General features: G+C 35.9%; 1 protein-coding gene across 20 annotated transcripts in view; it reads left to right on the forward strand.

The window, feature by feature from the left end:
* svila (supervillin a) overlaps positions 1–27,743 on the forward strand; it is an 83,206-nt gene that overhangs the window by 50,264 nt on the left and 5,199 nt on the right. For 9 of the 20 annotated variants that reach the window (XR_007181989.1, XM_048171192.1, XM_048171180.1 and 6 more), the window contains 24 exons: positions 259–327; positions 2,599–2,998; positions 4,629–4,863; positions 6,128–6,260; positions 9,305–9,349; positions 10,196–10,264; positions 12,996–13,046; positions 13,688–13,856; positions 14,015–14,110; positions 14,245–14,331; positions 14,427–14,604; positions 14,789–14,961; positions 15,589–15,744; positions 17,897–18,033; positions 18,790–18,937; positions 19,076–19,221; positions 21,299–21,474; positions 21,831–21,978; positions 22,117–22,310; positions 22,396–22,478; positions 23,116–23,264; positions 23,883–23,988; positions 26,253–26,460; positions 26,542–26,675. Coding sequence is in view for 19 of the 20 variants with exons in the window: in XM_048171192.1 (XP_048027149.1) it covers positions 259–327; positions 2,599–2,998; positions 4,629–4,863; positions 6,128–6,260; positions 9,305–9,349; positions 10,196–10,264; positions 12,996–13,046; positions 13,688–13,856; positions 14,015–14,110; positions 14,245–14,331; positions 14,427–14,604; positions 14,789–14,961; positions 15,589–15,744; positions 17,897–18,033; positions 18,790–18,937; positions 19,076–19,221; positions 21,299–21,474; positions 21,831–21,978; positions 22,117–22,310; positions 22,396–22,478; positions 23,116–23,264; positions 23,883–23,988; positions 26,253–26,460; positions 26,542–26,675 (3,490 nt within the window). In the remaining variant the exon portion in view is untranslated. The remainder of the gene's footprint in view (positions 1–258; positions 328–2,598; positions 2,999–4,628; positions 4,864–6,127; positions 6,261–9,304; positions 9,350–10,195; positions 10,265–12,995; positions 13,047–13,687; positions 13,857–14,014; positions 14,111–14,244; positions 14,332–14,426; positions 14,605–14,788; positions 14,962–15,588; positions 15,745–17,896; positions 18,034–18,789; positions 18,938–19,075; positions 19,222–21,298; positions 21,475–21,830; positions 21,979–22,116; positions 22,311–22,395; positions 22,479–23,115; positions 23,265–23,882; positions 23,989–26,252; positions 26,461–26,541; positions 26,676–27,743) is intronic. The other 11 variants (XM_048171189.1, XM_048171191.1, XM_048171197.1 and 8 more) reach the window with 7 other exon arrangements.

Genomic DNA, 27,743 nt, shown 5'->3' on the forward strand with positions numbered 1-27,743 from the left:
AAAAAAAAAGTCTCATTACAGACACACACTTTATTTTAAATTTGACTGTAAAGTGAAAATAAGTGTTTGAGGGATGAAAGTACAGTCTATCCCCACAGCTTAAAACATTGAAAGATGTCTTTCCACAAATTTTAAATTTAAAAAAAAAAAAATGTTGATTGAACAATCAACACCCAGGTACACAACGGACATGGTTCTCACTCTCTCACACACAGACACACATAATTGGGCATTTAAAGGGGTTTGTCTCTGATGCAGGATGGTTCTGGTTCTGAGATGTTTGACGAGGAATCGGAGTTCTCAGAGGATCTGAGTGATCTGGAACATGTGAGGATGCCTGAGTCCTCTAGAATCATAGATGTTTCATAGAACCCAAGGTTTTACACTGCCTGCAGTAAAACCATTGTCCTGTGTTTTAGAAGCAGTTGTTCTAATGCTTCAGCATATGTCCCTATGTGCCAGTAGGCTGAATTTAGGCATTTCTTTTAAGCATCTTGCTTAGATGTAAATCATACAAACCCAAGTCTTTAAAAGCCTGTTCACACCAAGAATGATAACTATAAAGATAACTATAACAATAACTACACCAAACATGAGAACATTCTGCACTGTAGTTCTGTCCTCTGCCGCTTTAAATGCTCGAGTTCTTTAAAGCAAGATGGATTCTGGTTGGCTGTCAATGTTTTTATCATTCATCAGCTGGAAAAAATTGTTTTGAAAGTGATTCCATTACAGTGATATTGTTTCTCTGTGCTGTTATTGTGGTGTGGACTCTTCTATTCTTTTAAATTTATCGTTATCCTTACAGTTATCTTCCTTGGTGTGCTGCTATGAGTGTAGTTCCAGATTGCTGGTAACTCGAGTACAGGCTTTGCAGTCTTTGTGCTTTTGAAATATAACTGAGAAATGTTAACAGATATAATGTTTAGTCTTTCTTTAATGATTGTGGTAATGACATATTGATAATTGGGATGATGCTGTGTTGTTTTATTTACATATCAGAAAAAAACATAGAAAAGAAGTCACTGGGGTGGTACACTTTCAAAAGATACTAATATGTACCATTTAGGGGTAAATAAGGTACAAAGGCACTGTGTATTTGTGAATGTGTATATATGTGTATGTGTATATATATATATATATATATATATATATATATATATATATATATATATATATATATATATATATATATATATATATATATATATATATATATATATATATATATATATACTGTACATGTACTGTGTAACTTACTAATTTGAACAAGAATCAAGGCTTGTATACTGTACATTTGGATATATGCGATAGGTGGAATCTCGCAACAAACAGGTGTACTCTCAGGACCAATTAGAGGACAGTTTTACATACCATGCGATTTGAATAAACACATTTTGGGTATGTTTTAAAATGTTGAAGCAAAATGGACAAAGAAAATGCTACATTGTAACAATTTAAATTTCTGTTTCAGAACAAAGCAAACAATCTACAGGTCTGAAAATGCCCTAATTGAAAGAGTTTTCTTGTGTACAATCATATATTTTTTGGTTTGCATCAATCAAGTAAACAATTAAATAAAAATGTAAAGTGAAAAGAGAAAATCAATCAAAACAAGTACCTTTTAATTTTCAAAGAATTTGTCTGCTATGTTAAATAATAATGGGCATTACCACAGCTAAAAATATACACCAGCCAAAAACAAAAAAAGAGCAAAAATTACTATTACTGTATATACACTAAAAAATAACTGTAAAAATTGAAAAAATTACACAGTAAAATACCATTTTCCATTGAAACATTATCATACCATAAAACAATGCATTCTGGGTAATATTTGACATTTAAAAAAAAGAGGCCTCAAATGACAAATAATATTACCCAGAATGCATTGCAATATACAGAAGCAATATACTGTAAAAATGATGCATTCTGGGTAATATTTGTCATTTTTGAGAAAGTAACCCATAATATTAACCCTAATATTACCCAGAATGCATTGTTTTTATGGTATATTACTTTTTCAGTGGGAAAACTATTTTAATGTGTAAATTTTAGGGGGTTTTTTTACAGTTAATTTACAGATGTCAGGTAATTTGCTAAATGATTACTTCATTTGGAAGTCAGTGTTCTTGTTCTGAATGCACACTACAGCTAATGCCGTGCTGACACAGTAGAGTTAAAATTTTATTGATCGTGTCTGTGACTCAATGTGTCTGTTTCTGAGTGCCTGATGGGAACAGTTGGGTTCAGCGTATAAAGGGCATGGCTTTGTGAATGGTTTTGTTATTGGCTGATTTGATGCCTGCCTTTCAGCTACAGGAAATGCACTAAGTCAGCCTCTGATTAGTCAGCATGATTGACACATGTGTTCTGATGACCTGTTGGTGAGTGTGCTGTTTCCTGCCCATGCTGACTCACTTTTTGTTCTCATCCCATCCCTCTCACTTTCCCCTCAACCTACAATCTTGCTCTTATCTTTCTCTCTCTTTCTCACGCTGTTCACTCTCATATCCTTCCATCCTTTCCTTCTACTCTATTTCCTATAATACCATCTGCTCCTGTCCTCCATCCCTCTCTTTTGTTGTCCTCTTGTAGCTGCAGCCTGCAGGTGGAGCTCGTTTTGCGTCCACCTCTTCCTCAGCCATGAGATCCTCCACTGTTTCCACTGAACATGCTGGGGACATACACTTGACCATGTCCAGTGTATCTGGCCCTGCCTACTATGAGCAGACCCTCTCCCCACCTCACCACCCTCAACCTGCCCAAGAGATCCAGACACACCAGAGCCCAGATGTGTCCTCGGCAACCCAAAGAGAGATGCTGGTATTGAGCATGGGGAAGAGGAAGCTCCCCTCTCCAGAGAGCATGAAACAGACACCACACGCTCAGCCGGCCAGAGACTGGGAGGAGCTTAAAGGGCACAATAAGGCTCTGTTGACCTCTCAAGACCTTTCAGAAACAGATGGAGAGCACAAGTCAAAGGCAGCCATGTCAGGTAGAGGAATATTGATGGTGTGTTTGATTGTGTTTGAAGTGTCATTTTTTTTTTTTTTTTTTTTTTTTTTTCTCTCCTCGACTGGTTTCTGTACTTTTGTCTTAGTCACTCATTTGATGCAGTGTGTGAAGATTTACTGGCAAATAGTAACATGTATACAAAGATGCATGAACAGGATGGTGACACATCATCCGATATATTATATTATATTATATTATATTATATTATATTATATTATATTATATTATATTATATTATATTATATATATATTATATTATATTATATTATATTATATTATATTATATTATATTATATTATATTATATTATATTATATTATATTATATTAGAAAATATATGAAATCATTTGCTTATTTAGTTTTAATTTAATCTTGCCTCTTTTATAATAGCCCCTAATGTTAGGTCCCAGCTATCATCAGATATATTTTAAATATATCTGATATCATTATTAATAATTTACACTACCAAGGAAAACTTTGGGGTTAGTAAGATATGTTTTTGAAATAAATTATTACTTTTATTACTTTAGAATGCATGAAATTGTTCAAAAGTGACAGTAAAGACATTTATAATGTTACAAAAGATTTCTATTTCAAATAAGCATGGAGCAGGCTCAGCTCAACTGTTTTCAACATTGATAATAATAAGAAATGTTTATTGAGCACCAAATCAGTATATTAGAATGATTTCTGAAGGATGGTGTGACACTGGATGTTTTTACTGTATTTTTGATAATAATAAATGCAATAAATGCAAATAAATGAAGCCTTAGTGAGTATAAGAAACTTCATTCAGAAACAAAAGTTGCATTAATTAAATATAGTAAATCAAATGTTCTCAATCACAATCTAGGGGGAAAAACATGTGAAAGATGAGTTATGTGGAATTACTAAATGCTAATTCCAGTTAATTTTTATTTGAAATTACACTATAACCCCGTAGGGGCTTTTTCTGCATCTTACCCCAAGGGTCTAACTCTGCCTTAACATTTTAAACAGGAAAAAAATATGCATGTAATTAATTACCGTGCCTGCAAATCTCCATCAACAAAAAAGCATTAAAACATTTAGATTTAGTTACATGCGGCTAAGTGGCAATTAAAGTTCATTTTACCCCATCGTAGTCTACAATTCATACAGTCATGTACTTTGTTTTATCAGAGATGGCTTGTTATGATGGTTTCCTGCACATGTCAGCTGTACATGTGTTCTGTGCTGATATCAGTGTGACATTACAAACAGATAGGTGTGGATAGGATGTGATGTGCGTCTCTTCTGTGGCATCTTCCTGTTTTGTGTCTGTCATGCAGGCTGGTGGTTTAAAGTTTTCTCCCTCTGTAAAGACAGAAAGATGTCTGTGTAAGCCACATGGTGCACAGCATGAACAACAAAGCTTCCCTTTATGATTAGAAACTGACACTCACTTCCTGTTTAGCAATTCATTACTGTGTGTGTATTCACATGCTTACGTGAGCATCAACTCTTGACAGGACTGAATGTGTGTGAAAAAGTGTGGCTGTGTTTGTGGGTGTATGTCGTGGCTCCGCCTGTCACTGGGCTGATCGTATCACTGGAGCTGCTCTAACCCTTTCCTGTGTCTGTGTTCAACAGATCTTCCTGTGCACACAGCCACAGTACGTGCCACGGCAGCTGTATCACACGGCTTATCCTCATTACAGAGTGGCTCTCTTGCACAACACGCGCACGCACAGACACACGCAGAGTCAGCCGGACAACTTCTAGAGGACGACAGGAGAGAAGAGGAGCAGGACACAGACTTTAAAACAGAGGAAGGAGAAAAACTCTCAGACATCATGTCTGCCAGGCAGATGTCCATCAAAGAGAGGTCAGTGTATGAAAGTGTGAGATATAGTTTGTGATTGTTTTTTTTGTTTTTTGATTTTGTTTTTTTGGAAGTCAGCCAGCAGACTGTTTAATGATTGTATGGTCCTTTGAATAGGAAAATGTATGTTGAACTATAGATGTATATTGAAAACGGTTATTCCTCCATCTTTGTATAAAGCAAGACATTGAAAATTGTATAAAACGAGGCTGGCTTAGACTTTTCGGAGTGTGAGTGTTCCACTTTGACTCTATTTGTGGAAAGTAGGTTGCACTGTGTGTCTTTTGAATATATGTCAATTGAATATACAGTAGGCGCATTGTCCTTTCCATTTAGATTGAGAGCTAGGATAAAAAAGACATTAGAAATTGAAACATATCAGATGCTTAAAGTCCTTATGCAACATTTTTGACTTAAAATAGTTCATTGTTGATAGAAACGATGTTGCGGTAATGTCTTTGTGCTGCCTGACTGCATCCTTGTGTTGTGGTCTGACATTAAGCATACAGATGAAGAGAGACAGATAGTCTAGTTCAGTGTAACTCTATATTGTGGCCCGTATTTGCATTGATTGGTTTGTTTATTTATTTTAGTCAGATCTGTACTACTGTGTCCAGTTCGAGATCAAAGTATTGTGTAACTGATGGGTAGTTATCTGCTGCCATAGGAAGCAATCTGACGCAAGCTGGTTAAATTGATCAATAGTGACATGATGAAAGCCACTCATCTGTATGCATATACAAATATGTACCCACACTGGAACTTAAATGTGTGTGAATGAGCATGAAAAATGCCTGTTTGTTGTTGTTGTTTAATTTTCCACAGATATATTTTTGCAATATAATTTTCTGTTTGTCGTGGTTTGTCAGGATTTGTTTATACAATCCTAATCTCAAAAAATCTGTGCTAAAATCTCTTTTTAACACACCTACTTTTTATTTTATATACCGTTTTTTGAATATACCATAATTTTTTTACCATTATTTTAGAATAATAGCAAAGTTATTAAAGATATGAAATTACATACCGTAAATAGACTTTTTTTTTTTTTTCTTCACTATCGGGTCTTTTTCATCCATTAAAATGTAAATAAATGTTTTTGTGATGAAATTCAAAAGTAAGATAAATTCAAATGCATCTACAAAATTAATTTTAAGCATTTAAAATGTTAAATATTTTTTAGATCATAAACTCAAATGTGTTCACAAAGCAATGCATTTAGGAATTAAGAAGGCTGCAAGACTTCATATGATTCTGTCTTTTGCAGACTGGCTCTATTGAAGAAGAGTGGAGAGGAAGACTGGAGGAACAGGATAAATAAAAAACAGGATGTGGTGCAGGTTGCTGTGTCTGAAAGACACGCCCAGCTATGGGAAGTGGAGCAGAGCTTCAAGAAGAAGGTAACCTCTGAACCTTGAACTGTCTCACCTGTCCATACAGGTCATAGGTCACTGTTCATTATTTAATTTCGTATATTATGCGTATTGTGTTAGGTTGATGAATATCATCTTGTACTGTCAGCTCTAGGTGATGCAGAGCAAATATCGTGCAACTCGTTAATTGTGTGATTTTAGTAATTTTGTTTGCATTTGTTGCATAGTTCAACATTTCAGAAGAGAAGAGACTTTGTGCAGTTGAGTAACTCTAAACAAAGGGTGTCCAATCCTGCTCCTGGAGGGCCACTGTCCTGCAGAGTTTACCTCCAACCCCAATTGAACACACTTGAATCAGCTAATTAAGGTCTTACTAGGCATACTAGAAACTTCCAGGAGGTGTGTTGAGGCAAGATGGAGCTGAACTATGAAGGATAGTGGCCCTCTAGAAACTGAGTTTGGACATCCCTGCTCTAAACAGAGAAGGGTGTGTGCTATCCATTATTTTGTCTTCTTGTATTATTTCTCTCTGTTCTGTCCTTTCTATTTGCATGGTCTTGTGGAGGTGCATTGGTTGTATTCACAATGATATTTGTTTCTCAAGAACACTAATTTGCACTAATTCTGTTTGCTCAGTGCAAGCTGCCCCATTTACATTTAATTTAAATTAGGGATGCACCGAAATGAAAATTCTGCAGGATGCACTTGGCCAATAATAAACACTCAAATAGCTAAAACTGAGTTGTACAAACATTTAAATTGCACATAAGGCAGTTTTTATATCAGCTTTATAATAACAGAATTCTTTCCACTATGTTGGTGAAATTTAAACATTTAAGTGAAAATAAACTGTAATAGACAATAAACTTACAGGTAAAGTAAAAAATATTATGAATATGTAATATAGTGCATTTATTTAGCAAAATGCTCTTCTCTAGAGTTATTTTTTCTAGTTAACTAATGAGTTTAATAACTTTCTTGAGGTAAATGTGACGATAGGTGACATTTGTATAGCATACAAGCCATTTTATTGACGTCTTTCTCCGGTTGAAACACTGATTGAGCGATTACATGAGACAGGATTCATTCCAGTAAGTTGTAATGTATCTTTCAGCATACCTTCTGATGTTCACCCATGTTTATTTCATGATGTAATAAAGAGGAGATGAGATTATTTGTTCATGTGCGCTTGATCCGTGCTGCCGCTACAGCGATCTGTCACACCATATTAAAGAGATCCAAAACTATATTTGTTTGTATTTCAAAAAACGGACAGAATTTTAAAGTTGAGACTTTGCTTCATAGAAAAAGTAACAATGTTTTTTGCGATTATCGGATGGCAGGCACGCTGAAAATGTTTAGTAAAGTTTTGTTCACGCTGTGCATCGATCAGCACAGACTAAAAGATTTTAGATTTAAGAAACCATCATTGCCGAAATCTATCCAGAGCTAGTGTCCACACAGCTGACACATTTAACTACTGTAGCTTATCTACATTGTGTGCACAAAATGGATGCTGAGCACAGTCTTTACCATCGGAGAAACTCTAATTAAACGTAAACCGGAAACCGGAAATATCAGTTTTGGCCGAAAATGTACGGTAGCCGAAATTTCGGTGTATCACTAATTTAAATGGTGTACACTTTGTGACTGTTTCATTGTTTATCATGTTTGGAAATTATCTAATTTATATATCTATATTATATTATATATATATATATATATATATATATATATATATATATGAATCCTTAATTTATAGGGACTGACATTAGAAAATAATTTTAGTTACAGCACAAATGTTAGTCCATTAACTGGTGATTTTTTTTTTTTTTTTTTTTTTTTTTTTTGCTTTTAGTAAGGATAGTAGGGGTCAGTTGGTCATCGTGCATGTGTACAATCATCTTTGTAGCAATATTATTCTTGTTTATTAGTATGTTTGATACAGTATCTGTTCTTAACTTGCATGGATCTCTGTCTTTCTACCACTTCTTTACTGCATGTTTTTGTGTTTTTATTGTTATAATATTATTTATTATAATAAAAAAAATGTTTAAAATCTTTGCATGCTTGATAGTAATTCTCTAGTGCAGTGGGTAATGGGGTGAGGTTTCACGTGCCTTTCTCTGTTTGGATTTTGGATTGTTTCAGTCACTTCATTGCTGGTTGTGAGTGTTGTAATGTGATAACATCACTTACCATATGCTAGTTCAGAGAAGGGAATTGGCTATCATTATATACAATATTCAGCTGCTGATCTGGCAGATCAGATTTTGTAATGAATCTCAATTTCTTAAGTAATGAAGGTGACCGAAGAGAAACTTGAAGTTGGCATGAAATGAAAATCCGCACAGTCTATTTTCTTAATGTTATTGATCTTATTGTGAATGATTTATCAATAAATGTAACTTTTTTTTTTACCTCATAATTTTGAATTAAAATATAATTTGTTTTTCTGGTGAAGCGACAGACTTCTCTTTGGTGACACATGCCAGACTTCTCTAGTCATTTAGTCTGCTTAAACCCCACCCCTTTCTTACGGTCAACTACAAGCGTAATTGAGGCCAGCTAGTAAAGTGCTGTGCAGATAAACCTCACTCCCCTGTCCTCAAGAGACGCTGCTAGCAAATAATGCCATAGGCTGCAGTCTTTAACTTCCTTGTTAGTGTGGCTGCCTCCCATGCCGGTGACACTGGTTCGAATCCCTCTTGAAGCGGTGCGAGTAGGACCCGTTACACAAGCTTGCATTCAGATCTGCCTCCATCCAATCAACAACTGATGGATAGAACCTGCCCTGCATTTTTTTCCACCATTAATCTGATTCATGTACGTCACATTACATTAAAAAAATCTGTCGCTCGCTGCTTCTGTTTTATTGTGACTTTAAAGATATTTTTACATCGAAGTACTTTATATCGTTTTTCATACTGAGTTAACAAATGAGATTGCAATAATATCAAGAATCACATTATTTATTTAATTCCTCACAGTAACCAGATTCAATGTAAAGTTTAATATCCAAGCTTTAAGTAGGGGGTCATTTCTCCCGTTTATTTCACCCCTTTCTCTAGGATGATGGGATGATAGATGACTTTGCCGTGTCTGATCAACTCTGGGTAAGGCTGTTGGCCGTTCGCCACCATGCTAACAGACTTAGCACGGGTATTGCCAGTGTATGAGGGTTATGATTTTGTGTTTGTATTTGATTAATCCTTGACCTTGTAATCATGGTGATGTCCGTGTGCTGTCCTGGTTTTCCTGACCTTGTCATCAACTCGGGATGAGCCAGTTGCTTGCGGTGGTGATTTTATTTGCTTGGTTCTCTTACATTGCTACCATGGTGACGGTATGAATATTGCAATGCCAAAAAGTGTTTTCTGTTTTATTTTAACAGCCATTTTGGTGGCTTTGTCAGTTTACCCTGTGGTGACTTCACAGTTGTGGTGTGGTATTAACTGCCTTGTTCAACCACCCTTATAGGCCACAGCCTTTTTAGGTAGCTTTAGTCAGTTAGCTTTAAATTTGACTCCCTTTTTTAGTCTATATTGATCCCCCGCCTCTGGGACCATGTAAGTTAAACAGTTAAAATTTAAAATGCACTGTAATATATTTATTTATATTAATGCATCTGCCCACCAATTTCTCTTGCACTTTTCATTGCGGTTTCTCTTGAAGCTGCTTGATTGACAGCAGATTGGAATTTGGAGAATGATTTGAGTATCATCAGATTCAGGGTGGTTGTATGAGGTTGGTGGTTGAGTATTGTACTCTAGATTTGACCATAGCATTCTAGCAAATTACTTTGATGTTATGTGTCCTGTGGTTATTTAGATGTGGTAATGTGTCTAAGACTAGACCATTGTCACCTGCCGGATGTCTGTCCCTTGACTTCCTCTTCATTCCCTCCTGCTTTGTCATATGCCTCTCCATCTTTTGTCTTGATTCCCCTCTCTGTCCTGTAGGATCCTGTCTTTTCCTCCTCCTTTTCATGTGCATCTGAACCACTGGATCAAATAGCAATCCTCCCCAAGGTGAGCAAGAACACCCACCCGATGTAAGCTCTCCTCCATATTCCACCCTCTGATACTGATAATCCGCCTCTTTTTTTTTTTCCATTTTTAATTTCTACACTGTACAAAATCATATTAAATTAATGGTAAAAACTGTTAGGTTTCCATAAATCCACCATACAAAATACAGGACAGTGTTTCAGGCATTATGGGATGGCATTTCAAAATCAATTTTTTCCCCCTGTATATTATACTTGCATGTATAAAAAAAAAAAAAAAAAAAAAAAAGTACATAAATGGTAAAAAAAAGAACTATAACTCTATTAAAAAAAAGACATTTTAAAGATAACAAATATGATGTCAAGCAAAGGCTTCTGGGAACATAATTTCACTTTTTTTAAAAACTAGTTTAATGGTGCCCTAGAATCAAAAATTGAATTTATCTTGGCATAGTTAAATAACAAGAGTCCAGTACATGGAAATGACATACAGTGAGTTTCAAACTCCATTGTTTCCTCCTTATATAAATCTCATTTGTTTAAAAGACCTCTGACGAACAGGCGAATCTCAACATAACACCGACTGTTACGTAACAGTCAGGATTATTAATATGTACGCCCCCAATATTTGCATATGCCAGCTCCATGTTCAATGGCATTAGATAAGGGCAGCCAGTATTAACATCTGGATGTGCACAGCTGAATCATCAGACGTTGTGCAGGTAAGCAAGCAAGAACAATAGCGAAAAAATGGCAGATGGAGCAATAATAACTGACATGATCCATGATTACATGATATTTTTAGTGACATTTGTGAATTGTCTTTCTAAATGTTTCGTTAGCATGTTGCTAATGTACTGTTTAATGTGGTTAAAGTTACCATCGTTTCTTACTGTATTCACGGAGACAAGAGAGCCGTCGCTATTTTCATTTTTAAACACTTGCAGTCTGTATAATTCATAAACACAACTTAATTCTTTATAAATCTCTCCAACAGTGTGTAATGTTAGCTTTAGCCACGAAGCACAGCCTCAATCTCATTCAGAATCAAATGTAAACATCCAAATAAATACTATACTCACATGATCCGACGCATGCATGAAGTATGCATGACGAACATCTTGTAAAGATCCATTTAGGGTTATATTTAGCTGTGTGAACTTTGTAAAGGGGAGCACGCGATTTAAAGGGGGCGCGCGCTGAATCGGTGCATAGTTAATGATGCCCCAAATTAGGCAGTTAAAAAAATTAATTAAAAAAAATCTATGGGGTATTTTGAGCTGAAACTTCACAGACACATTCAGGGGACACCTTAGACTTATATTACATCTTGAAAAAACTGGTTCTAGGGTACCTTTAAGAGTACACATACTTTTTGCTTTAAGTAAACAATTGTTACTTTTTCACTGTATATTTTATATTATGTATATGTATTACTTAAATCATTATGCACAAAATTACAGTTACGTTGTATTTTACAATCCATATTTGGTAAGGTATTTGAACAAAATGTTAAAGTTTTCACTCATTTTCTCTTTCATTATCTGTAGGACTCTTATTGTATTTCTTGAAGTCTAAGAAATTACATTCTTGTATTTCTTTGATTTAATTTGATAAGCACTCTTGACTGCTTTGTTCTTGTCTTCTTTGACAATTTCTTGTCTTCTTTCATGAAGTGGCTGAAGTTCAGTCCATAAAACTCTCTGAAGAATGTCTGTTTTCTTTGTTATTTTAATACCTTTTAAAACTTTAAAGGTATAGTTCACCCAAAAGTGAAAATTATCCCTTGATTTGCTCACCCTCTAGCCATCCTAGGAGTATATGACTATCTTCTTTCAGACAAACACAATCTGAGTTATATTATAAAATATCTCAGCTCTTCCAAGCTTTATAATGGTAGTGAATGGCACTCCTGATTTTGAAGTCCAAAAAAGTGCATCTATCCATCATAAAAGTAATCCACATGGCTCCAGGGGGTTAATAAAGGCCTTCTGATGCAAAGCGATGGGTTTTTGTAAGAAAAATATCTATATTTAAATCTTTAAACTAAAATACATAGCTTCCAGCAGATGGCCTATGCGAATCGATTTACGCCAAAAGAGTAGCCTCTGACCCAATGCATTAAGCAATGATGAACGCGGAAGCGCAGAGGATAGAGCAAAACAAAACAAAACATTGGTCATGAATTAGAAGTCTAAAACCTGAATTTTAGAAGAGAAATATCTGAGGATTTCAATATAAGAGAAGAGGAGCTTGAGTTGTTGGTCAGCCCTGTTTGTTTAAACCGTGAGAGGCATCTAAGCTTACCATTTATTACCATTATAAAGATTGGAAGAGCAAGGATATTTTTTAATATAACTCCGATTGTGTTTGTCTAAAAGAAGATAGTCATACACCTAAGATGGCTTGAGGGTGAATAAATCATAGGATAATTTTAATTTTTGGGTGAACTGTCCCTTTAACTGTCCCTTTTATCTTTAAATTGCTTTGTATGTAACTCTACCCGTCTTCATTATCATATAGGATACGTAAGCCTATATAATTATAAAACAACAATTATTGACTGTAAATCTAAATGAGGAGTCTTTAACAGGACAGCAGTGAGGTCTCAAGTGAAGCATCATCTTCCTCTTTCTATTAATAAGAGCCTCTCTAGTCTAGGATGCATCCTCTCACATTTCATCCTTTCTTTCCATTCTTTTCTCATCCCTCTCTCTTCCCGTCTGTCTTCCTGCTCTTCCCTCCGTGTGAAGGCTACCCCCCTGCCCGTGCAGGTGGATGAGCGTCACCCCTGGAGACGGAAGGTGCCTCTCACCCTCAAACACACATCCACTATTCCTCCATAACACAACACTGAGACTGTTGTTGTAATGTATGTAAATATATGTTGTGTTTTTGTGGAGTGTTTTTTTTTTTTTTTTTTTTTTTTTTGGGGAGTCAGTTACTAGCTATTTTCGCTATATATAAAACTTTTAGGCTTTTGGATTAGTTTTTGTTTTTGCTGGTTAATATTAGGAAACAGCTCAGTGTGTAAATGTGTTAATTTACACTTCACAATTGTATTTAATTATTGTTTTGAGGTGTTGTTTCTCACTACTTTTATAATTGTAATATCAACTAAGCATCACTTTTTTAGATTAAAATGGTAAGATATTTAAATTTTTACACTTTATTTTAAGGCGTCCATGTTACAGTGGAATTATACATCTTAGTACTGAGTAATAATAATTAACTACATGCACTTACTATAGGGTTAGAAATAAGATTAGTTGCATGTAATTATGCAAAATTTATTGTAATTACTATAGTAACTACATGTAATGTGTAACAAGGACACTGTAAAATAAAGTGTTACCAATTAAACTTGCAGAAGTGTGAAAAAAGTTGCCCTGACAATGATGTAAATGCTCAGATGCTTAATTTAGTTTCTCCTTTGGTATCTCAGAGGATGGGAAATGAGGTTGCGGAGAGCCAGCGGATTGATCGAGTAGAGATGTCTATTCAGGAACGCATGAAACTCATCACCGCACAAGAGGATGCGTGGAAGGTCAAAGGTTACAGAGCAGCCAATGACTCCACTCAATTTACAGTGGCTGGCCGTATGGTTAAAAAAGGTCAGTGAAAAATGCACGCATTCATATGTATTGCTTCACTGCAGTGACACAGTTTGAGCCTTAATGATGTATTTTTTTGTACTGTGTGGACAAACATGGTTTTACTTTGTAACAATGTGCAGTTAAGAAAAATGTCCCCTCTGTTTTCTCTTTCCCAGGCCTGGCAGCCCCTTCTGTTCTCACAAATCCAGTGCAGTCCCCTCTGTCCTCTAAAAATAAGAATGCCTCCCATACAATCTCAAAGCCACATGAAGGTGAGAAACCATACTTATACTCAGCTTGTATCATTTCCTGGTCCCACTACTTTTTCTTCCAGTCAGATTTCCTGTCCTCTTTCTTCTATGTCTGTCAGTATATATTTTTATCACTGCTGTATTTTCTTCTGTAGAGATTGAAGTCAGACAGGACATGAAGCTGGAGTCAGATAAGAAGCTGGAAAAGTTGGAGTCATTTCTTGGTCGTCTCAATGGTAAAGGTTGGTATCATACGAAAATGTGTAATGAACCTTAGAGATAAAATATTTTCTCCTATATCAACTTAATAATGTATGTATTCCTATACATTTCTTAGTTTCAGGACTTCAGGAGGCCACAATTGCAGTCACAGAGAAGTCCGTTAAAGAGGTCATGACTCTGGATGATGAGACCTTCGATAAGTTTTATCGACACACAGAGGATATAGCCAAGATTACCAGCAGTGTGGAAATCAACGACGATTTTGATGACATCTTTGGAGTGGAGCTGCCTAGGTAAAGCCAAACGAAGTGTGGCTATTAGATTTCAGTATCATCTCTGTAGCAATAACTAACCAGCCATATTTTGTCTTATTGACAGTTAAGTGATCTATTTACAACTTGAAAATAAACAAGACTGAGATTGAGGAACTAGCTCTGAAACATTATTTGATAACTTGTCTCTGGTATATATTTTTAGGTTGACCTCAGAGATGGTGCAACACAAGCGGGCGGTACGGCCCAACAGAAACGTTCAGTCATCCAGAAACCCTCTGAAAATGCTAGCTGTCCGGGAGGACATAAGACACGAATACACAGAACAGAGGCTAAACATTGGCCTTCTGGAGAGCAAGAGGATGAAACAGGAAAAGAGTGAGTGATAGGAGGCACACTATATGCACATTTTGCCAGTATTCACACATTTATAATCTAGTTCTGTGTTGGGACCCTATTTCAGTATATGACCTACATTTCAGTTCAGTTTCCTGCTGTTTAGTCAGTGTGATGCTGACAAGAGTCATGTCTTCATTGTGTAAACGTTTAAATGAATACATAAAACTGACACTCTCATGAATGGGTACTTCTACATTAAGTCTATAAATGTCATTTTGGCTCACTCAGTTTTCATTCATGAAAGGCATTCATGAACACTAGTAGAATATATAATTATGGCACTAAAAAAACAATAAAGATGTTGATTATCATAACAGCATAATTATTTTATTTACAATAAATACAACTCAATAAATCTAGAAAATTATTTTACTTGGTTGAAAACTTATAAACAGCAACTTTTAATTAGAAATATTTTTCTACAAAAAAGATAAAATTCTGCATAGGGATTCAAATTAATCAGTGAATCATTTTTTAACCTTTTGCTTTAAACAACCCACCCAAACTAACACAAACCGCTCCTAATGTAATGTTAATGATTGTGATATGCTAAAGCTCATACTGTTGCACTCTCTCATTCTTTTTCTCTCACTCTCTCTTTCATAGTGAATAAAAACAGCGGTTTCTCTGAGGTTGCTCTTGCTGGGTTGGCCAGTAAGGAAAACTTCAGCAGTGTGAGTCTGCGAAGTGTGAATGCCTCTGAGCAGAGCTCCAACAACAGTGCCATGCCCTATAAAAAACTCATGCTCATTCAGGTCAAAGGTGAGTGACAGTGACAACAACAGCTGTTTTTGATAGAAGTAGAGGGCTCCTTTTACAAATGTCACTGCGGGACTTAGAGATCAACAATATTCATCATTCATTCTGACCTTGTTTGTGCACAGCTTTTATAATATGAAGTTTGTTTGATATGAAGAAAAATGGTCTCTGATTAGAAGCCAGCCATATAAGCTACGTTTACACTGTCATTTTTTTTTTTTTTTGGGGATTGACAACCGCGTTTACTTAAAGGTGTGAGTAATGAAATGTCCAGTTCAAACAGCAACTTACTGTAGTGTCTCGAATACCGTCTGTATGCAACATGCAACGGGAATCAAGCCCATATTCTCTTACCTGTAACCACAGTGAAAGTGTGTAATATCAAAGATGGCACTGTCCATAAAACTGAAAGTCTTCTGAAAACTGAAACTGAAAAACCGTATTCTGTTGCTGTGTGAACGTGGCCACAGTGTGTGCTGTGTCTGTGTTCCTGTAGAGATGTATTTATTTGGCAGTGAGACAGCCATGAATGGTGTTGTTTATTTAAAAGTAATAGGGAGAACTTCTGTCCTCATGTCGCATGAGACCCCAGTTGCATAAACGTAGTCACTATATTAAGACTGTGTCTTAAGAACTGTTTGACCACTTGCAGTTACCAAGGGGTAATCAATGTTATTTTTCCAATTCAAATTACACCAATCTACCTTTTTATGTAACAGACTTAAAAAAATTAGGACCACTCTTCAAGAAAAACATTAGTGTCTTAACTTTTAAGACTAGTCTAAGTGGTTTATGCAACCGGCCCCAGAGGCCTTATGTGTAAAACTTTCTGTAGAGTTCATCCTAAAAGTGTGCATATGCACAAAAGCTAGATTTTGTGTATGCACAAAAGTTTTCAGATTTATAAAACAATGCGTAATTCAGAACCTGTGCAAAATTCAATTTATAAAACCCAGTCAGCAGAAGATTGTGTATCTATGCATCTCCACCCTGTCTCCTCCCCAAAATAACCATATATGGAGCTTACAATGCCTAGTTTTACCTTGCATAACGTCATTTGCATATCAGTTCCGTGTATATTCCCATCCATGTGACATGTTTAAAGGTACAAGACATTAGGAAAATATGAGATACAGACTATTTTTGTTCTCATTCTTTTCCACTGGTCAAATAGTATTTTAATTGTTTTAAACAAATCAAATTTATGCCTATAAGGTAAACATATATTTTAGAATGTTTATATATTTTTAATGGAAACAGATGGGCCTTAGTTTTGCATTGTAAATTATTGTCTGACTTGGTCTCTCACTGACAAAATATTTTAAAAATAAAATAAGATGCATATCTTATAAATCCTGGCAAACCATTAAAACATGCCACAGGGAAAGTGTTCAAAAGCAGTGCATCCACTACACGTATTTTTATTTAAATTCATATAAAAGATGTTGTAACTTCATGTAATTTCAGTGCTTAACTCCATTAAAGAGAGTGGCATATTTAACTAAATTTGGAAATGGAAATGTTCAAATGGAAAAGAGAGTTTAAAATCCTTCTGTTTACTTCATTACTTCGCTCACTCCAGTAAAAGAGTGCATACGCACGATCTAGAGTGTCCGTACAGTGTGCACATATTTATAAGTTTATTTTGTATAAATCCCAGTATGTGCGTGGAAAATTGAGTACGCACATTTCAGTGCCTTTTTTGTGCGTACATAATGTTTATACATGAGGCCCCTGCTGCTTTTGTTATGGGGACTGCTGGTGTAGAATGTAGAATGATTGTAGATACCAATTCCTCATAAGGCATCCCTCTCAATCTAACCCCACCTGCATGTTCCCAAAACAACATTCTACACTTCCCTTAATCAAAACAGAGAGAAAGAAACCAGATAGGTTTAATGGAGAGAACAACATGTGAGCAGTCCAAGAACAACAGCATATTATGTCCAACTGTAGTAATGTTCTGCGTACCAGAACATTACAATATTATATTGTATTGTATGATAACATAATTCTCCTCTGAGTTTGAAATTCAACCAAGATAATGCTGTACAGTCAAAGCAAATTACTTGGGTTTTTTTTTTTTTTCCTGATATTAGGGGGTTTAGCTTGTGACTCACATTATTATCCCGATTTCTCTGTGCAATTTAATTAGGTCGTCGGCACGTTCAGACCAGACTGGTTGAGCCCAGATCTTCCTCTTTGAACAGTGGTGACTGCTTCCTCTTGATCACACCCCATCATTGCTTCATCTGGATTGGAGAATTTGCAAATGTTATCGAGAAGGCCAAAGTGAGTGTGTCCTGCTGCATGTATCAACAAACACACATCACGCTATCACTTTAATCTCTAGCTGGTAGCAGTGTTGCTATTGTTGAATAATTCAAGCTAATTAAAGCTAAATAAAACTATTTAAAAAAACAAATAGAAATGGAAAATATTAAATTAAATATTATTATAAATACATTATATAATATATAAATAAATTTATTATAAATGAAATATTATTTATTAAATATAAAGTTAATTCAAGCTATTAATAAATACTATAATAGTATATAAATAATACTAAAGTATCACTAGCTGTTAGTGCTAGATGTCAATATTAGTTGTCCATATCAAAAGTATGTTCTGGTTCTCAGTTGATTTTGTTACAGTTAAACATGTCATATCCTGTACTCTGCTTTAGTGTTTTCAGTACTATTCATAGATTGGTGAGTCCCCCACGTGCAGGAAATAAACAGAATTAACCACAAAGGAAATGTATTTTTGTACGGGAAGCATGAGGTGAATTGTAAAAGCTCCTGTGTCTCTCTCAGACACGACTTTCTTCTATTGTTAAATCTAGACTGCAGGTCATTGAACTCTGAGTTTGACCTACATCTTACCATCTTACCTTACTATAATGTGATGCTCATTGTCTTAAATGTATAGAAAAGTTTTTTTTTTATTGTAATAATTTAATGAGCATGAAAATTTTTGTACATGTACATACATTATATTTGTGGTGCAAATGAAAATTTGGTGTTTGTATCTTCAATCGTGCAGGCTGCAGAGTTGGCCACGTTCGTTCAGACCAAGCATGACCTGGGATGCAGAGCCTCATATGTGCAGACAATTGAGGAAGGTGCCAACACTCACACTCATGCTGCCAAAGAGTTTTGGAAGATTCTCGGCGGCCAAGCCAATTATCAAGGTGAGATATTCTAGTTCTCATCTGCTGACAATTCTTTGAACAGTTTTATTTTTGTACACAAGCATAATAAGGAATGCTGCCGTATAATGACCTTTACTTACTGTAGCCCTTCTTAATATGGCCATCTGTACCCTACAGCTGCTGGCACTCCAGAGGAAGATGAGTTCTATGAGACTGCTGTCGTAGAAACCAACTGCATCTATAGGCTCATGGAGGACAAACTTGTTCCTGATGATGATTACTGGGGTCGAGTCCCTCGCTGCTCCATGCTTAACTCTAAAGAAGTACTTGAAAATCATACATGCATACTGATTGATTGATTGATTGATTGATTGATTGATTGATTGATTGATTGATTGATTGATTGATTGATTGATTGATTGGTTGGTTGATTGATTGGTTGGTTGATTGATTGATTGATTGATTGATTGATTGATTGATGATGGATTGGTTGGTTGATTGATTGATTGTGACTAATTTACACTTTAATCAAGATACAATCTACAGTTTTGCATACTTGAAGTAGGAAAGGTGAATAACTTGCTTTAGAATATTTAGTCATTTTTGGTATGTTTTTTAAAAACTAAAATAACACTGATATTTTCTTCTTCAAATATCAGCCACCTCAGGCTAATATCTGAGTATTACATTACAATACATTACCAACAGGGCTTGACAATTGTTTTGCTCACCAGCCACTGTGGCTAGTGGTTTTCCAAAGTTACTAGCCACTCAGCAGTTTCACTGGCCACAATTTTGACGTTGATACCATGGGGAAAAACTGCCACATACAGTAGATATTTTTATTATCTCATAATTTCATTCTCATAATAGTTATCTCATAATTCAGCAGGTATATTAGGCTGCTGTCACTTTAAGACCTGACACATGGATCCATATACTGATACACATGTGTTAAAATATAACTGACTGTGTTTACCTGAATACTCGCCAAGACTGGCATTTTGACATTATTTTGTGTATGTTTGTCTGTTTAAAGGTGCCCTAGAATCAAAAATTTAATTTACCTTGGCATAGTTGAATAGCAAGAGTTCAGCACCTGGAAAAGACATACATTGTTTCCTCCTTATTATATAAATCTCATTTGTTTAAAAGACCTCCGGAAAACAGGCGAATCTCAACATAACACCGACTGTTACGCTGCATATGCCAGCCCATGTTCAAGGCATTAAACAAGGGCAGGCAGTATTAATGTCTGGATCTGTGCACAGCTGAATCATCAGACTAGGTAAGCAAGCAAGAACAATAGCGAAAAATGGCAGATGGAGCAATAATAACTGACATGATCCATGATTAAACACTTGCAGTCTGTATAATTCATAAACACAACTTCATTATTTATAAATCTCTTCAACAGTGTAGCATTAGCCCGTTAGCCATGGAGCACTATTAAACTCCTTCAGAATCAAATGTAAACATCCAAATAAATACTCTACTCACATGATCTGATCCATGCATGCAGTATGCATGACAAACATCTTGTAAAGATCCATTTGAGGGTTATATTAGCTGTGTGAACTTTGTTTATGCACTGTATAACTGCACTTATAGTCGAGAGCTCAGGAGGGCAGGGAGCGAGAGATTTAAAGGGGCCGCGCAGCCTGAATCGGCACATAGTTAATGATGCCCCAAAATAGGCAGTTAAAAAAAATTATTTAAAAAAAAATCTATGGGGTATTTTGAGCTGAAACTTCACAGACACATTCAGGGGACACCTTAGACTTATATTACATCTTTTGAAAAGACGTTCTACGGCACCTTTAAGCGATATAAACAGCGAAAAACAACTCAATTTAGTACTGAGAGGTGGCTTTATGCTCACAAACTTTGGATGTGAGCACAAAATCTGCAAAAAACGAGTAAAATTATGCGCAATACGCAGAATCCCAAGGAGAAATTAAACCTTGTAACCTCAACAATATTCATCTGGAGCAAAGAGAGTGAGAAACACAGCTGGTATAATGTGTCTATTCTGCGGAAAATGAGTATTGGAAACGTATTTCAGTATCGATATGTATCAAAAATCAACGTTTTTGACAATATTGCTCTTAGTTTATTATTTCAGATGCCTTTTTAAACTACATTTGAAAAATGTTTATTTAGGCTATATATAAAATTTACCCACCAAAGTGGTTAGCAGTAGTGACTGCATTACACGCCACTGCTGAAATCCACCCGCATTTAGTGGTTTGGCGGGTGTTAATGTCAATCCCTGCATAACAATATGGTCAGCAATATATTGTGCAACTCTGCTAAGTGCTTGACTATATAATATAAACTAAAGTAAGGCAAAGGCTAATTCAACTGTGAACCAACTTTTTATTTTTGTTTGACATCTAGGTGCTGGTGTTTGATTTTGGTAGCGAGGTCTACGTATGGCATGGTAAGGAGGTGACGCTGGCACAGAGAAAAGTGGCTTTTCAGCTGGCAAAGCACCTGTGGAATGGCACCTTTGACTATACCAACTGTGATATTAATCCTCTGGACCCTGGAGAGTGCAACGCACTTATACCCAGGTACAGAACAGAGCTAAATATGTGCTGAGGCTCTGCTGATGCCTATTGTTCTATCATAGATCAAGTTTTGGCACTTGTGACCTTTTAAAGCTCATTCACAGAGGCCTCTCAGGTCAGAAGTGTGTTATTGTTGCTTAACTTGCTACACCTGTCAAAACAACAGCTTAGTAATCTCAGTGTTCATAAACAGACTTGAGTTGCCAGCAGAATTTCTGATGCGTCACTCTTAAAATAAATGAGTGCTGTGTTCATGTTTCATGGGTTTGTTCTGTTCTCACAAAGTTTTATCCTTGCTTTTTATGAAACCTCTATGAAATAAAAATAATTATTGTCTTTGCTGAACCTGTTATTAATAGGAAAGGCCAGGGACGACCAGACTGGGCTGTGTTTGGCAGGTTAACTCAGCACAATGAGACTACTCTTTTTAAAGAGAAGTTTTTGGACTGGAGCGACACCAAGAAATCCTCTAAAAAGAATGGTGACGCGCATGTTGTTGAAAACAAGGTAAATTTGCACAGAATAAGTTGTATCTGTACCTCTTTTTTTCTGAAAAGCAAGTATTAATACATTAGATACTCCTGATTATATTTAAAAATGTAGCAAATCTTAAAACAGAATGGGTTGGTTGGTTAATTTCTTTAGGAGCTTCGGAGCGGGGAATGTCGGCCCTATGATGCGTCACTGATGTTGTCAACAGTACGGACACCAGTCAAGACCGTTCTGGATGGAGTCGATGTCGGACGAGGTTATGGACTGGTGGAAGGTGATGAGGGGCGTAATTTTGAGATCAGCACATTGTCTGTTGATGTCTGGCACATTCTAGAGTTTGACTATAGGTAGGATGAATCATTTTTTTATATGGTAAAACTATTAAATGAATGGATTTTTATATACAAACACTGTCTCTCTTGCTTGTTCTAGTCGATTACCTAAACAGAGCATTGGTCAGTTCCATGAAGGGGACACATACGTGGTCAAATGGAAGTACATGATCAGCACAGCTGGTGAGTTTTATGTTGAAGGTGTGCATAGCAGTGTTGTTTTTGTTAACTAAAACTAAAACTGTAAAAAATCATTTTAGGTAATTGAGAGAGAGAGAGAGAGAGAGAGAGAGAGAGATTTTAGATAAAAAAAAAACTTACAAATTAGAAACATTGCCTTGGTAACTAAAGAAAATAAGTACTAAAATTGCTAAAACAAATAAATTAAATGGAAATGTATAAAAAAAAAACTAATAAAAATGACAAAAGCACAACAAAATTACTCAAACTTAAGCTAAAATTAAAATGGAATATATAAATAAATGTTGATTTTAAAAATGTTAATAAATACTACATTTATAAATAACACTGGTGCATAGGAGAGAGGATTGTCTGTTGCACTTGGACACTTTATTCCCTGGACACTTTATTTCTCAATATTTTATGCTCATTCTAAAATAAACTGCTTCTCCATGGTCTGATGCTTCACTGTGTCCCCACCGTACAATCATCTATAAATAGCCATAAACCATCTACTCTAATATGATCGCTGTATAAAACCATAAGATACAGTGTGTCTGAACATGTTGTTGCTGGGCTGTTTGATTGCCCATGATCCAAAATTCTGATTTTTTTTTTTTTTTTTTTTTTTTGTGCGCAGTTGGCAAGAGGCTGCATTCAGAACGGGTCATTGGTCCAGGGAAGGAGAAATGTTCTTATTTCTTCTGGCAGGGTCGTAACTCCACGGTGAATGAGAAGGGAACATCAGCACTGATGACTGTAGAGCTGGATGAGGAGAGAGGTGCTCAGGTACTTACTATGGATTATTTTATACTTATTATAATACTCATTTTGAATCTTAAACATCTTATTTAGTTTATTATTTAGTTATTACTTATTTAGTTATCTTATTACCATTCAGAGGTTTGGGGTCTGTAAGATTTTTTTTATATTTTTGAAAAAAAATCTCTTATGCTCACCAAGGCTGCATTTATTTGTTCAAAAATACAGTAAAATCATCATATTGTGAAATGTTATTATAATTTAAAATTTGATTTTTTTTTTTTGTTTCAATATATAGTAGTCAACATTTGAAGTGGATCAAAACCTTTCATCAAAGTTGTCCTAAAACTTTCTTTTTAGGACAGCTTAGCTCTTAGGACAACTTTGATGAACTATTTTGATCCACTTGAAATGTTGACTACTGTATTTTAAAATGTAATTTATTCCGGTGATGGCAATTTAATGTTTCCTTGATAAATGAAAGTATACATTTCTTATAAAAAAAAACAAAAAAAAACATCTAAATTAACTCACCTTTTAAATGGGTAGTGTTCAATAATTTTTTTATCAGTTTAGCAGTAATGTAAAAAGCTAAAATATTAGCATAAAAACAATATATAATCTGTTTAATATGTCTTTTTGCAGGTCCAGGTACAGCAGGGAAAGGAGCCTCCTTGTTTCCTACAGTGCTTCAATGGAGGAATGATTGTTCATGCTGGAAAGAGAGAAGAGGAGGAAGAAAATTCACAAAGTAATCTCTTTTGCTAACTTTACCACATTTTTAGTTTGCATCATTTTCCCATAACCTTCTTAGATTAGTTAAATAGTTAAATCAAAAGACAAATACATCATGAAAATCATATTTTGAACATATGGACTGAGAGACTGCTCACTGCACAGCCAATGGGTGGAGCTTAACATCCGGCTCCTCTTCTCTAGACCTAATCAGTGGAGCTAGAAGGTCCAACCACACCCTAACCTTAACCCTATTTCTAAACCTACTGTAATTAGTTTAAAGGTGCCATCGAAAATTTTTTTACAAGATGTAATACAAGTCTAACGTGTCCCCTGAATGTGTCTGTGAAGTTTCAGCTCAAAATACCCCATAGATTTTTTAAATTAATTTTTTTAACTGCCTATTTTGGGGCATCATTAAATATGAGCCGATTTATGCTGTGCGGCCCCTTTAAATCTCGTGCTCTTAAACAGTGCCTAAACAAAGTTTACACAGCTAATATAACCCTCAAATGGATCTTTACAAAGTGTTCGGCATGTATGCGTCGGATTATGTGAGTATTGTATACTGTTATATTGTTTACATTTGATTCTGAATGAATTTGAGGCTGTGCTCCGTGGCTAACGGCTAATGCTACACTGTTGGAGAGATTTATAAAGAATGAAATTGTGTGTTTGAATTATACAGACTGCAAGTGTTTAAAAATGAAAAGAGCAATGGCTCTTGTCTCCGTGAATACAGTAAGAAACGATGGTAACTTTAACCACATTTAACAGTACATTAGCAACATGCTAACAAAACATTTAGAAAGACAATTTACAAATATCACTAAAAATATCATGATATCATGGATCATGTCAGTTATTATTGCTCCATCTGCCATTTTTCGCTATTGTTCTTGCTTGCTTACCTAGTCTGATGATTCGGCTGTGCACATCCAGATGTTAATACTGGCTACCCTTGTCTAATGACTTTTATAATGTTGGGAACATGAGCTGGCATATGCAAATATTGGGGGCGTACACCCCGACTGTTACGTAACAGTCGGTGTTATGTTGAGATTCGCCTGTTCTTCGGAGGTCTTTTAAAGGTCCCGTTCTTCGTGATCCCATGTTTCAAACTTTAGTTAGTGTGTAATGTTGTTGTTAGAGTATAAATAAAATCTGTAAAATTTTAAAGCTCAAAGTTCAATGCCAAGTGAGATATTTTATTTAACAGAAGTCACCTACATCGAACGGCCAGTTTGGACTACATCCCTCTACTTCCTTCTTTAATGACGTCACTAAAACAGTTTTTTGACTAACCTCCGCCCACAGGAATACACAAGAGTTGCGTTTGTAGAGTGTGTTTGTCGCCATGTCGTCGAAACGCTGTTATTTTCATCCCGCAGTCCAATCACCGGGTCTGATTCCGGCTCAAATTGATAGGGTAAAATTAAAGACATGTTTACAATAACACTGAGCGCGTGCATCTCCACGTTATGGTAAGAGGCGTGACCTTTCCGGGCAAGATGCGCTAAACTGCTGTCGAATCACAACACAGGAACCGCTGGCACAATCAGAACTCGTTGCGTATTTCTGAAGGAGGGACTTCATAGAACAAGGAAGTCATCAGCCCGTTTTTATGACAGTGGAAACAGCGGTATACAGATAAGTAAATTATGTGAAAAATACTGTGGGTTTTTTTACACGCGAAACATGAACACATGTTATATTGCACACTATAAACACAATCAAAGCTTCAAAAAACCACGAAAAACGGGACCTTTAAACAATGAGATTTATATAAGAAGGAGAAAACAATGGAGTTTGAGACTCACTGTATGTCATTTCCATGTACTGAACTCTTGTTATTTAACTATGCCAAGATAAATTCAATTTTTCATTCGAGGCCACCTTTAAACTCTACCCCTTAGATCCACAGAGATGGACCTGGACTAGATCAAGCTCCACATTTGACCCATTTGGCTCTCCAGTGAGCACCACTTGTATAGGTTGTGTCTAAAAGGGGTACAGCAATGGCCGGAAGAGATGCAAAATTTCATGATAAAATAACAGTAAATTAATTTGCTACTTATCAGATTGTGTTTTATTAACGACTACACCTACACCTACACCTACACCTACCCCAACCCTAAACCTACCCTTACAATAATGCAAATACAGTAATTAAATGACCCAATATTAATTTTGCACATGCCCAGTGTCTGTAGCTGTATCCCTTCTAGTCTTTACCACTTGTATGGGCTTGAGTCTTGACCCTATTTCTTTAATGTGCAGATGACTGGCGCTTATACTGTGTGAGAGGAGAGAAACCCATAGAGGGCCATCTGCTGGAGGTGGTGTGCCACTGCAGCAGCCTACGGTCTCGCACCTCTTTGATCCTCCTGAACATCCCTAAAGCCAGCATGTACCTGTGGCATGGATGCAAGGCGCAGACGCACACACGTGATGTGGGCCGTACCGCTGCAAACAAAATCAAAGAGCAGTGAGTCAACTCATACAAACAAACCAACGGCACTTGACATAAACACTTGACGTGAACTGACAGAGACTTTCTGGATTCCAGGTGTCCTCTGGAGGCAGGGCTTCACAGCAGCAGTAAAGTGTCCATCCAGGAGTGTGATGAGGGAGCTGAACCACAAGGCTTCTGGGAGGCCTTGGGAAGGAGAGATCGAAAGGCGTATGACTGCATGCTGCAGGGTGAGTCAAGAAACGTGCATCTGTGTGTTTGTGTTCATGCTGACGTGGAGATGATTTACAGGGTTCCCAAGGGTCCTTAAAAAGTCTTAAAGTGCACCTATTTATCAGAGAGGAGCTCTCGGAAAGGAGGGGGTTAGAGAGACTAATGAACAGTTTTCAGACTCTTTGAGAAGTAGTCGTGCAGTGCATATTATGAGGAAATTAAAGTGGATGTGTGTAATCATATTGTATTAGACCTCCAAAACAAAATTAGGAACCTTTAAAATAACATAATAGAGGCACTTTAAATTCAGTTTGATCAAATTCAAGGTCATAAAAAGTCTTAGATGATATTACATGGTACAAAAGTTTTAAATATTATTTTAAGAGGTATTAAATTTGTAGTCGGAAAAACAGGAATCACGATACAGCCAAATGTCAACTTCAGAAGGCTATGATTTATTTGAATAAATGTGAGCGCTTCAAGTTTGAAAGTAAAAGCGTGGCGCTGTTGCATATTCTAAAGGCTCACGTTTATGTCAAGCGATTGCTTAGGAGCTTCTGTTGATGAATTATGACCATGTTTATTTTGGTGTTTATATTGTAATGTGGTAATGCATCGACATTTCAAAATAAGAGTCCCAGTGTATTTCAGGCTTGTTTATAATTAAAAGTTAAGCATTATACATACTTTACTTATTTATTGATATATTGCTTACACAATAAATAATAATAATTATACTATTCATAATAATACTGTATATACTAATATATCTGTACATATATATTAGTACATAAACCAACTTAAATGCATATATTGAATAAAACACGCCTTGAGTATTTTAAACTTGCATTTACCATGATTTACAATTTAACGTGTGCCTATTTAAAGGATTAGTCCACTTTCAAATAAAATTTTCCTGATAATTTACTCACCCCAATGTCATCCAAGATGTTCAGTCGAAAAGAAATTAAGGTTTTTGATGAAAACATTCCAGGATTATTCTCCTTATAGTGGATTTCAATGGACTCCAAACGGTTGAAGGTCAAAATTACAGTTTCTGTGCAGCTTCAAAGGGCTTTAAACTA

This window comes from Megalobrama amblycephala, linkage group LG20 (genome assembly GCF_018812025.1).
Source record: "Megalobrama amblycephala isolate DHTTF-2021 linkage group LG20, ASM1881202v1, whole genome shotgun sequence".
Taxonomy (NCBI): domain Eukaryota; kingdom Metazoa; phylum Chordata; class Actinopteri; order Cypriniformes; family Xenocyprididae; genus Megalobrama; species Megalobrama amblycephala.